The 13017-nt window shown below is 44.4% G+C and overlaps 1 protein-coding gene across 5 annotated transcripts in view; it reads left to right on the top strand.

Moving 5' to 3' along the window:
- Window positions 1-5312: 5312 nt before the first annotated feature.
- The window catches only part of SCAF8 (SR-related CTD associated factor 8), a 230776-nt gene continuing 223071 nt past the window's right edge, over window positions 5313-13017 (top strand). For all 5 annotated transcript variants that reach the window (XM_074990343.1, XM_074990344.1, XM_074990342.1 and 2 more), the window contains exon 1: window positions 5313-5674. In XM_074990343.1, the coding sequence (XP_074846444.1) occupies window positions 5645-5674 (30 nt within the window). In that variant the 5' untranslated portion in view covers window positions 5313-5644. The remainder of the gene's footprint in view (window positions 5675-13017) is intronic.

The following is a 13017-nucleotide window of genomic DNA, read 5'->3' as shown; positions in this document are numbered from 1 at the left end:
AATTTTGAATTAATTTCCTCTCCTCTCTGGCCAGTGCGGCAAGCAGACATCAGGAGCACACTTCTGCAGCATACCTACTAGCCATGAGTTCACAGGGTCACAAAAGAGCCCCAGCATGGAGCCATCAGGAGATCCAGGACTTCAGCACTGGGGGGAAGAATCTATCCTCATGTGGCTCAAAACCACAAAAGAAATGCTGATATTAATGCTGAGATATCTCAAGGTATGACTAACAGAGGGTACACCAGAGACACTCAGCAGTTCTGCATTAAAATCAAGGAGCTCAGGCAGAATTACCAAAAGATCAAAGAAGCTAATTGTCAGTCTGGGGCATCTCCCCAGAAATGCCACTATTATGATGAACTGTATGTTATTCTAGGGACAGACCCCATCTCTTCCCCTAGAAAATGCACGGACACCTCAATATGTGTTGCTCAGCAGGAGGATGAAGCGGGGTCTGAGGTGGTGAATGAGGAAAAAGTGGAAAACAGTAGGGTGCACTCCAGCACAGAAGCTGATCCTGCAAGCCAGGGTATGTTTCTCACATTGGAGCCCATCGCCTCATCCCAGGAGGTTTTGGAGGCAAACCAGGATACTTAAGCGGGCACTTCTGGTGAGTATGATTTTTTTCTACTGAAAACAGTATGGTGCAATCAAGGTGGTGGGCAGGGTGCAGCCGGAATGGGTGTATATTTATGCACATTTCCTTTGGAACAGCTTGTTAATATTCCTGGTGTGGGAGTGCTGATTCTGTTTGGACATCTCACTGAAGGTCTTGGACAGGCACTCTTGGATTCTCTTCATGAGATTTTTGGGGAGACCTGACATATTTCTGCTTCCATGGTAAGACGCCTTTCCATGCCAAGCCACCAGTAAGTAATCTAGTATCATAGAATGCTTGCATATTTTCCAGCATCGTACCCGGACAGGGTAAGCATTCTTTCCTTATCTGTTTTTCTTATTTTGTGGAGGCTGATGTCTCCTTTGACAGCCTAGAATGCATGGGAAATTTCATGAGTTGCTGCAGTGACTTTTCATGATTTTTTGCCTGTGACCCAGCACAGAGCAAAACTCAGGCAGCCTGACTGGCTTTTAAATCATGCTGTGGCAATTCCCCCACTGCACCTCCCCTCCCAGGGCCCTCCTGGGCTGGTGGGCAGTCAGACCCTGCCCTGTTTCACGTGCGCACCCTGCAGTGACTTTTAATGATTATTTTAATTTCTGGTGCAGCCTGTTTTAAAATCAAGGCACTGTTTCAAGAAGCCCAAGTGGCAAGCCTTGCCCCTGCCCCTGGGCTGGTAGCTGATCAGACACAGGCTACAACTTCCAGTGCTCAGTGCTTGTCCCATCCAAGTGGCAGAAAGGGCGCTTCCACATTACTTTTTCCTGTGAATGGAAGATATTTACCATGAACACAATGGTAACTGTCAGCTGCAGAAGCTTGAAGCCTTCTGCTTGAATTTATTCCTTCTTCGTGAAGTGAGATTACGCCAAATGCAGAGGAGGAGTTGGAAGAGTCATCAGGAGCTGATGACGGATTATTTTGAAGTGGTAGAAAAAGACAGGAGACGAGACTGGAGAGAATCATGATGGACAATCTGACTAAAATGCATTCTTCAGTTCTCCCCTCAATGACCAGGCAGACAGAGATAATGGAAGCCATGCTTGAAAGAACAAACTCCACACCCCCTGTGCAATACATACTCCCATTTCATGCCTCATTTTCCATATTCTGTTCCCTCCCTGGTAGGGGCTCTTCATCCCCCACCCAGTCTATTCCCCCATTTCATATCTCCTCCCTCCACATATTCATCCTCTTCCCCTCATTGAGGCCCCAAAATGAGGGCTGGGGAAGGTCACAGAGATCCCTGCAGTCCACTTCCAGGGAATTGCCCCCGCAGCAGAAGGCTAACAGTCCCGCAAATGTGACTCCTTCATTATCCTTTTGTTTTCCCTATACCCACCACTCTGCCATTAGGGCCCACTAAATAAAATCATTGTAGGTTGAGAAAAGAGAGTTTTGTATATTAGTTAACATGCTTTGAGATTGGGTGTGGTGGTGAGTGTTGGCACATGGTTGGAGGTGGTTTCATGAAGGGCAAGGAACCAGAGATGAGGAAACTCCGGTTGAAATCCACTCTGCCCCTCTAGCAGATATAGGGGGTGAACTGAACCTGTACCTCTACATGCCATGCAAGTGCTCTAACCCCTGGGTGAAAAGGTGTTGTCATCATAGACATCTCTTCTGATGGTCAGATTTTGAATGGGACCTAATCTGCTTTGTTCTGGAATTTAGGGAGGAGAGAAGCAGCAGAGCATATACTCAGAAGTAGAAACCTGGGCACCAAGAGAACTTTTCCTGTGAAAATTTAGGTGCTGAGTGAGCTGAGGAACCTACAGCATTTGGCTGTAGTTTTGTGGATTGCAGTGGGGCCAAAATTAGGACTAAGTACCTTTGTAGGATCCAAAAGAAAATTCAATGCCTCTACAAGTATTTGAGAGAAAATGTCATCCAGTAGATTTGGGAGCATAGGCTATGTGTTCTGAAGTGCGTTTTTGCCTCTTCTTCTGCTCCTCCTTTATCCAGGTGGAATTTGACTGTGGTGGAACTGCTGGTAAGGATTCTGCAGAGATGGTTATGTGGGAGTTTTGTGGTTACTTCAAGGCCAAATTTGATGCAATTGCAAATCTATGCTGCTTTTGTAGTGTGGTATTCTACCAGTTTTGTGGGCAAAGCTCAGAAGTCCATCTTACCTTTGTTTAAAAAACAAACTAATCTTATGTAGAGTAGTATGTTACAAGTACTTCAGCACTGATTTTATAAGTGGTTTTCCAAATCAGTATAGTTATTAATGAAATAAGGTGATGATTTTACAAGCTATGACTGATTGATATAACTAATCTAATTAAAATCTCTACAGCAATTTAAATTGATTGCTTGGCAAAACTTTTATCATATTTTCATAGGAAAAGAGAACAAAGCAGAAGCAATAGTCCTGTCCTGCACAGAATAGTAAGTTTTCTTCATACGTGAGCACTGTGTAGAGAAGAGTCCAAATTGTGCCGCTGCATGCCAGCACACAACCTTAAGAGAAGAAATGTCTGTCCACTGTTTGGCACTATAGAAAATTCATATATATTTACCTTAAAAGAACCTGCCTTTAGAAATGCTTCAGTTTGTTTCAGTAATGAGGCTCTTAGAAGTGTGATTCACTCTGAAAAGCAGATCTTTAAAAATGACATGGTAATTTCATGTTTGTCTTATATATCATTTTAGGGTTATCACTCTGAAGATTAAAATGACTGGCTCAGAATGAAGTGATAACAGCTACACAAGCATGGCTGTAGGTTCTTTTCAGAATGTCACCAGTTTTCATCAACACTAGGATACTGTTTGTTACAGTTCAAGTTTGAAGTTGTCAGCTATTCTGCCTTTACAAATTACAACTGTGCAGGGTATAGCTACAGTAAGGCACAGTTAATGCATTTGTCAAGAGTCCTAGATCATTGTGGTATCACGGGTATGTCAGTCAACACTTTACTCACCAGCTAATTAGCATGCAACAATTTGATGGCTGTATCTGAGAGATTGCACAGGTGATGGATTACTTGACTCAGCTGCCACACAGATTTACAAGCTCCTAGTTTTATCTAACACTTACTTGGTTTACAACTAAAATCACTTTGTTTTATATCAGCCCTACAGGCTCAAGCTGGAAAACAAAAGTCAAACTAAGTTCTGTCTGGCTCATATCATCAGTGTTAAAGATTCTGAATTGTTGCACAGGTCTGAAGGAAACCCATGGATGAAAGGAAAATTTAAGTGGGCGTGCCTGAGAAAAGAGAGACCTGCATTAAATCTTATTGAAAAATTCTATGAATGCACTTTATAACAGAGTCTAGCTCACTCCCTAGTATAAACTTCTGTGTTGACAGCTATCAACCTGAAAGCAGGCAAGTTGTGGAGTGGGCTACCACTTTTCCAGTCACTTCTCTGGAGCAGCACTCTGAATTATAGCAATTGAGTTATTTATTCAAGGCCTTTTATCCTCCCTCAGAACTCCCTGTGGTTTAAATAAGCAATACCTGACCCCATATCTGGGGAATAAACCTCTGAACATCAATAGATACCAAAGCTCCTTATATGGAAAAGCAGAGACCCCTTCTTTGTCATGCCTATTTCAAATGGTCATTTTGAAATTTCTTGAGTTATGTTTTGGCTAGCAAAAGTGAAAAAGACACATATTTTGCCATGCTGGAGTTGTCTGGTGTGACTAAGCTAACACCAGCCAGTGAACTCTTTTAGGGGACCTGAAGTACTTGTATCTGTAGTGAAGTGAGTGTAGATGATAATGTCAGTTGGAGGATTATTGAAAATGTAGTAGTTTATCTAGTTTGTGCATGTATTTTAAAACAAACAGCATCCAATGTTCATAACTTACTCTTTAAGTACTTTGTTTCAAAAACATCACTTTTACGTATATAAAAATTAATATTGAAAGTATTTTACCTAATGTTAGATACTTTACAAATATTATAAAAATTGTAAATAATCTCCACTTGGGCTCCTAATTTTTTTTAGCTGCCTGTCTCTTTCCCCTCCCTAGCCTCTGTTAATCCCACACAAGCTAATCAATTTCACACCCTCCAAGGGTCTCTCTGTATGACCCCGGGCTCCCTTTGCTGTACTTTGAAGCACACAGTTTCCTTTTTATATTTCAAATTAGATTTTCATAGTGTTGGGTTTTTTTTGAACACCGACAGTGACAGTAAGAGTTAACAGTAAGATACCGCACTGGACTATTTCCTGCCTAGGCGCAACAACTGACCTGAGTGATCCCTACTTATCCCTATCAGAGAAGCACCGTGCCCGGTGCAGCCCTCCATAATCCACCTCAGGCTCCGGGACGAGGGTCCTTGTCCTCTGGTTGTGGGGCAGAAATGTAATGCTGGTCCTTCCTCCAGAGGGGCGCGGGGCGGGGAGCCAGCCGCAGGAAAAGCTCTTGGGGAGTGGGCTGGGCTGGGCGGGGCTGCGCACAAGCGATCGCCCGTCCTGCGGCTCCTTCTGTTCACCCCCAGCTTCACCCCCACAGCGAGCTGCCTGGGCAGCGTCGTGAGATGACGCCTCCACCTCCGCCCTTTCGGTCCGCCCGCCGGCCGTGCCTGCAGCGCTCGCCTGGCCCTCCAGGAGGCGTAGCCGCCCGTGCCAGAGCGGCGTTCTAGACGCCATCTCTATGGTTCCCCGCTCTCGGCGGGTGAGGTTGGTGCGCGCGCGACCACCAGGGGCCGCTCTGGCCGCCGCCTCCGCTGCTCTCGGCTTCTCCGAGCTGCGCTGCCAGGAGCCCGCGTGTCCGCCATATTGGTGTCCGCGTCTGCTTGCCTGTGCGGCTGTTGCGCCGCGTCCCTACGTCTCTCCCCGGCCAGGCCGCGCGCGGGGAGCCGGCGCTGCGGAGCGAGGAGGACGCGCGGAGCGGGGAGTAGACGGAAACGAGCGGGGCCCGGCTCCCGCGTCCCCTGCGCCACCCGCCATGGCGGGGAGGCCCGGCGGACCCTGAGCGAGACCAGCCCCCTCCCCGGCCCAGCCCAGCCCAGCCCAGCCGCCATCAGCGGAGACGAGCCGCCCGGCCCTCGCCTCTGCCTCAACATGGAGGCCGTGAAAGCCTTCAACAGCGAGGTCAGTAGCCGCTGCCCTGGGCCTGGTCCCTTCCCTGCGTGCGCGCCTCGCCCGGCCGTCCTCCCTGCGGGGCTGCGCCTCTGGGAGCCCCCGGGCCTGTCGGGTGGGCGGGGAGCTGCCCCCGCGGGGTCGAGGGGCGAAGGGGGCTCCCCTGCCTTGCGGGAGGAGGGACGGGGGGGGTCTCCCCGTGGCTGACGGCAGCAGGGGCGTGCCTCTGCTAGCCGGGGAGAAGGCGCAGCGCGGAAATCCCGTCCTTGTCTCCGGGGCTTGGGGAGGTGGACGGGAACGGTCTGTGTGCAGGTGGGATGCGGAGAAGGGAAGGAATATTTCTCTTGGGGGTTGGGGGTGGGTTCTGCCTCGAGCGGGAATGGTTGGTGGTTTAACTAACTTCAGGTGTGGGGTTAAGCGGGTTGTACTACGGGAAGAGAATCCACTGGTTTCCTAGGCCATGCAGGTCTCTCCTCCATTGAAGCTCTCGTGTTTCCTACCGCCCTTTCTTTTCCTTGTTACATATGTATCCACCCATCTCAGTGCCCCTTTAGTCCGGGGGTATTCGGTAATTTTTTTTCTTGTCGAAGTCCAGATTTCAGGGTCTGGGTGTAAGCTAGGTCCAGGTTCTAAAGTAATCAAAAATTATCATTAATAAGCAAATAAAAATTTTTGGTCCATGCAAAAGTGTCTAGTGGTCTGAATTTGGGCCACAGTCTGCCTAGTCTGCTCCTGCTTTAGACTCTTTCATGAGTTCGGTTTTTAATCAGAGAGTAATATGAAGGGCCAGAGGGTTTTCTTGTAGCTGAAAGCATTTTCCTGTTGCAGTTAAAGCACAAACAAATTTTCCCATCTTTGCTTCATTGCACTTACATGAGATATCAAAACATCATTTATGTTTGGAAACAGTAGCAAAGGCCTCTAAATCTGCATCTGCTATAATACTGTTAGAAGAGGCCGAAGCAGTATTTCAGGGTTTTTTTGATACTAGTAGCTAAAGATGCTGTTAAACTTGAGGGTCAGAGTTAGGGTTGTATTATTTTACTTTTCGCCTTTGCCAAGAGTAGAGAGTTAAAAAGTTACATTGATAATGAAGGAGGAAATTTGATTTCCTGTTGTGAGGCCAACAGGAGGTTTGATTATTTGTTCATATTTGAAGGTTATGTGATATATGAAAACCAGTAAAGGTAGTTAACCAGCTGTGCTTTTTCATGTGTATATGCATACATTTTTTCATATATATTAAAAATATATATATATGTATGTAATGGCCTTTTAAATCACTTGCTGTCAAACTTTCCAGATAACTGTACCCCTTTCAGGAGTCTGATTAGTCCTGTCTACCCCTCAAATTTAATCATATTTAAAAACTACTTGCTTACGAAAATCAGACTTTAAAATTCTCACAGAATACTATTGTTGAAGAATTGCTTATTTTCTCATTTTTACCATATAGTTATAAAACAAATAATTTGGAATATCAGTCTTGTACAGTAAAAGCATTTTATCTAGCACAGTGCTTCCCAAAGCATGGTCTGTGGCCCAGTACGAGTTCTGGATGTGAAAAAAATACAGGTCCTTAGAAAATATATAAATTATCATTATGGACTATTATTCTTGTGTATAAATAGTAAACAGTGAAAAATTATTCATTTTTCATTCCTTTTTTTAAATGTGAGTTTATATTTTTGGGCCGCAAAAAAGAGTACTGAAAAAAAATGTGTCCCAACTATCTAAAGTTTGTGAAACCCTGATGTAGCATATTGAGGTCCGGGAGTGCAAGTAAATTAAAAATGCTGCTTAACTGAGAGGAGGGGCTGGGAGAGGGGGAAGGAGCTTCAGGGCACAGGATCTGGGAGGAGGACTTGGGTCTGGCAGTAGTTTGGGGCATGGTTGCAGCTTGGGTGCTTAGTTGGGGTGTGTGCTCATATCTGGGGGCTTCACAAGCCGCTCCTTGTCCCTGGGGCTTTTGGCAGTGACATGGCCCAGTGTCTCTAATACAAGTAGGCACCCTGCAGCTCCCATTGGATGCAGAGTATGTGCTGGAAGAGGAGGGGCACAGCCACCTGGCTGTGTCTCCACCAACAACAGTAGGGGCATAGAGCTGATTCTGGGGGCAGGGAGGGACACGGGAGGTTGGCTAAATTGATGTAACCCCTGGAAGATTGTCTCCATACCCCAGAGGTACCCACATTGCTCGTTGAGAACACTGCTTTAAATTGTTCAGAGTAGAGCTTTTTGCAATGAAAGTTATTGGAGAAAGAATAAAGGCCCAAATGTCTTGGTCAAAGTGTAGTCAAGGTCCAGACTTCAGAGAAAATAATGATAATTTAACTAAATGAGGTGTTTGGTTCCATTCAGCTATGTCCTGTGGCTCATATTGGTCTGGGATTTGCCTGTTGACTACCCTTGTCTTAGATCAAGGGGTCTCAAACTCAAGGCTGGTTGTACAGTCCAGCCCAGCCCAGGAATGTAGTTGAATTTGGGGGGTTAGGGGGGCACTCTATTCCTGTCTCCAAGCTCTGCCTGTTCCTGCCCCCACCCATTCCCTCCCAGGGATGCAGCAGAGGGGATTGTATGAGAGGAGAGAAATGGTGTGGCATGGCAGCAGTTGTTGCTCCTCACTTCCCCATTTGCCATGCCAGGCTCTCTCTAATCCTGGAGGCTGTATCACTGGGGGACACAATGCAATGGGGGGGATGGACAGGCTCCTCCACTCTCCTCTCCCCTCCCCAGCAGGATTGTGCAGCTCCTCTGGCAGGGGATGGCTTCGGGTCCACGAGTTTGAGTCTCCTGTATTAGAGCCTGGAGGCTGTTGAACTTTTGGCATATGGGTAAGGTGGGGATTTATTTAATGAAGTAATTTGATACTTTTTAACTGTAAGTAACTATTAACTTTAGTTTATGGTAGAGGGGAGTGTGTGGCACATTACTGCTACCAGCCAAAATTAGAATATAGATTGTTTTCAAAGTAGAGCAGTGGTTCTCAACTAAGGGTATGCAGGCCCCTGGGGCTAGGCAGAGGTCTAGTGTTATGACAGTCTACATGATAAACAATAAAGGTCAGTAAAAACAAAAATTTCATATAATGACTTGTTTACAATGCTTTATGTATTATGCACTGAAATGTAAGTACAATACTTGTTCCAATTGATTTATAATTATATGGTAAAATGAGAAATCAAGCAATTTTTCAGTAATTGTATGCTGTGACACCTTTGTATTTTTATGTCTGATTTTTGCACTTAGGTAATTTTTAAGTGAGGTGAATTTGGTGATACACAAAAATCAGACTCCTAAAAGGGGTACGGTACTTTAGAAAGGTTGAGAGCCACAGAGTTAGAAAACATAGGGAAAAAAATAAATGGATAGTAGTCAAACAAAATACATCTGATCTATGACTATAATGTCTGTTACATAATTTAATGAAATTTAAGTGGAAAAAACAGTGGTTTCACACTTTGGGATGGGGAGAAATTTGAGTCAGACTCTAGAAATTGATTCCACACTCAATTTTTAGTGAGATTATGTGCATATCTACTTTGGAACGGGAAAAAGAGGATTGTTGCCATATGAACAGAATCATGTAAGAACACATGGATTTGGAGTCTCTGTTCAAAAACACTTGGGACTTACAAGCAAAAGTTTTCTGTTTCATATTGAAAAACTCTGAAGTTCTTCCCAGCCAGCCAAATGAATGCTCAGATACAGAGACTAGATAGAGGCTTTGTGAAACAGATTTACAAAGATTTAAACTGAGAATCCTTCTAGAAAAGGAAGGTTCTAGACTCATGTGGGTTTTAATTTTAAACTTTTGATATGAAGGGGAATTTTGGGTGTATAAGAAATGAATGATCAAGCCACAGCATTTTAAATCAATTTTCACCCTCCGTTGTGAGCAGACATTAATATTGGGGGGTTCTTAGTTATTTTTTTCTGGTTACATTTTGAACTATGCTTGTGTGTTTGAGTTTTGGGCAACATGATGTAGGCATTTAAAAAGATATTAACCAAAACTGTTACCTTGGAAATCAGGTATAAATGGCTGTAAGGTTCTTTGCGTAGCTGAGGCCTTGGACGTAACAAGGACCAGTCAGATCTTTGACATATCTGTGACTTTGTGACCCTTGTCCCCCCGCCCTCTTCAACATGCAGAATTTGGCATTAATTTCCTGTGCCCAAAGATCATATAACTAGTTTTGAAAACACTTTTGTTGAGCACTAATAAGGGACATCCAAAATACTTGAACTTCAAATCTGCAAGTAGTGCTGCATTGCTTTCAAACCTAACTTCTTAAAGGTAATGGATTAGTTAAATGTGTTGTGCTTCACTTTTTAAAAGTGCATATTATTTGTTTCTATTTTAAAGTCACATCTATTTTCCAGTAATTATGGTAGGTGTTTTGTATTTTGGTCACATTGACTTAAAGTATGGAGAAATTGGCAGCAAATGCATTGAGCTAAATTTATAGAAGGGTATTAGAAGTGCTTTCACCCCTGCAGTTTGGATTCAGTTAATAACTACATTGGTTTACAAATGACAAGCAGTCCTGTAAGCACCTTAAAGACTAACACATTCATTTATTTGGTAATGAGCTTTTGTGGGTGAGATGAGGAAGTTGGGCTTACCCACAAAGCTCATTACCTAACAAATTTATTTATTAGACTTCAAAGTGCTACAGGATTGCTTGTTGTTTGTGATGCTACAGACTAACATGGCTACTCCTTTGAGTCTGTTTACATTGGTTTGTGTGACTTAGGCTGTGTCTACACTAGCCCCAAACTTCGAAATGGCCACGCAAATGGCCATTTCGAAGTTTACTAATGAAGCGCTGAAATGCATATTCAGCGCTTCATTAGCATGCGGGCGACCGCGGCACTTCGAAATTGACGCGCCTCGCCGCCGCGCATCTCGTCCCAACGGGGCTCCTTTTCGGAACAAGGGGACTTCGAAGTAGGTGGGGTCCTTTCATTAGCATGCGGGCGGCCGCGGCACTTCAAAATTGCCGCACCTTGCCGCCGCGCGTCTCGTCCCGACGGGGCTCCTTTTCGAAAGGACCCCACCTACTTCGAAGTCCCCTTGTTCCGAAAAGGAGCCCCGTTGGGACGAGATGCGCGGCGGCGAGGCGCGTCAATTTCGAAGTGCCGCGGTCGCCCGCATGCTAATGAAGCGCTGAATATGCATTTCAGCGCTTCATTAGTAAACTTCGAAATGGCCGTTTGTGTGGCCATTTCGAAGTTTGGGGGTAGTGTAGATGTAGCCTTACTGGTTAAATTCAGATGACAGCTGAGAAAATAGCACTTAAACAAATTAGTTTTTCTGGTGTAACATTTTTTAGTTGTATGGTGTTCTTTTCTTCCCTCACAATTGAGGGCAAGGTCTTACATATAGAACGTGTTTCTAGTTTTTCATTCAACTTTGAAGTGGTTAATATGACATTTCATTTGTTTAAAGGAAAACTTTTTTTTTTGCCTTAGTAAACAAGTTTGCAAAATCCTGAGTTTACCAATTTATGTAAAAAACATGCTCATCCACACAATATGAGGTACCTAATGAGATTTATATTTTCTGGCCAAAGTGAATTTTCCTAGATTATGTCCGTGGGAAAACTGCAAGAGTGTTTTAAAATCAGTTTGTTTTTCTCTTGCTGAATTTCATATTTTCAACAACCTGTGTCCTCTACACCATTTGACATCACTACTGCTTAAAGGATTGTTCTCCTCTGAGGGTCAGTTGTGACACTGATGTTTTTTCTGGTATACGCATATCTCAGAACCAGACTAAGATCTTGAAAGATGAAAAAGCTTTTCTTTATTTAAAAAAAAAAAAAAAAAAAAAAAAAAAAAAGGTCGAGTACACATACAAGATTCCTGCTCAAAAGGGGAGCGGACCTTCTATAAATTGATTTAAAATATTATTTTGTTTTAAATTTGAAAGGACTCCATCAGCTGAACTTATAGTGAGTCTCCAACTGCTAGTGGAAAGTAGTTTCAGGTACTTGTCTCTGAATTCCCCTGCAATTTTTGTGCTTATACAGTAACATGCTTGTACCTTTTAAAATGCCTTTCTCCTCGATTGAGTGAAAAATTGATAGGAATGTGCAAGAGTGTATGAGAGAACCAATTAAGAAGCATGTGTTTAATTTTTCTCAAGTTAATAGTTCCAATGAGTCAGTGGGACTAACATGAATACATATAAGCACGTTTCTATATTTGCAGGTTTGGGATCTAACTTACAATACACAGAATAATTGAAATGGATATTTACAAATTACTGTTAAATGGGATTATTATAAATTGGAAAATTCAATATTTTTCTCTCTTTTGGTAATATCTTAAATATTACTTTAAAAATCACACTTCTGGCTGAATTTATTTTTAAAAGTTGATTGTGGATATGGGCTGTAAAGTTAAATGGTCAGCGTTCTAGAGAGGGTACTGCCCCTTTCGGCTTGTCTTTATAACAGTGGTTTCCAACCTTCTTATACCCAAGATAACTTTCTGAATTTAAGGGCAACCCAACATCTATTTTTCCCCTTATAGAAGCTTCACCATTCCCCAAATTCTGGCCCCATTTACTCCATTTCCCCCTCCCCACAATTTAATAATATTATATTGTAAATTGGAAAGTTTGCTCCTGCCATCATCACTCACATTGACTGGGCTGGAGTGAACCCCTGGAGGTTGGGGTCTGGGAGAGAGTGCGGGCTCTAGGCTGGGGTTGGAGTGCAGGTGGAAGTGATGGGTGCTGGCTCTGAGAGAAGGGTCAAGATTGGAGCCCTTGGTCGAGGTGCAGCATAGAGTTAAGGGTGCAGGAGATGCTTTGTGATGCTGGCGCTGGGAGGGGGCTCTGGGCTATGCTTGGAAATTGGGGTTCAGGAGTGGGCTTGAGTGGGGCTCAATGCTATGGCTTGGAGTACAGGAAGGAGTTTGGGGTGTAGGACTGGGTTTGAGTTCTGGTTCTGTGAGGAAGCTCAGGGCTGAGACTTTGGATGCTAGCTATAGAAGAGGACTGAGGCCTTGGTGTGGGCCTCTTGCTGGGTGGTGTAGGGAGGCTGAGGCTGTCCCTCTGCTTATTCTAGCCCTGTACTTCTCCTGGAACTAGTTAATGGGTGCGATGGCCCCTGGGAAGGGGAACCGGGCACACAAGGCTCTGTGTGTTACTCTTTCTGCTGGCACCACCTCCTTTGGCTCCCACTGGCTACAGTTCTGTGTTCTTGGCCATTGGGATCTCGGGGGGGGGGGGGGGGGGGGGTGGTTGCAGGCAGGAAAAGCATCCAGAGAGTCTCCTCCTTCTCCTTCCCCACCTAGGGCCACGCAAGCTGCTTCCAGGAACAGACCAGCATCATAGGGCC

Source organism: Carettochelys insculpta, chromosome 3 (assembly GCF_033958435.1).
Source record: "Carettochelys insculpta isolate YL-2023 chromosome 3, ASM3395843v1, whole genome shotgun sequence".
Lineage (NCBI taxonomy): Eukaryota > Metazoa > Chordata > Testudines > Carettochelyidae > Carettochelys > Carettochelys insculpta.
The sequence above is the reverse complement of the archived record's forward strand: the minus strand, read 5'-3'. Positions and strand labels throughout refer to the sequence as shown.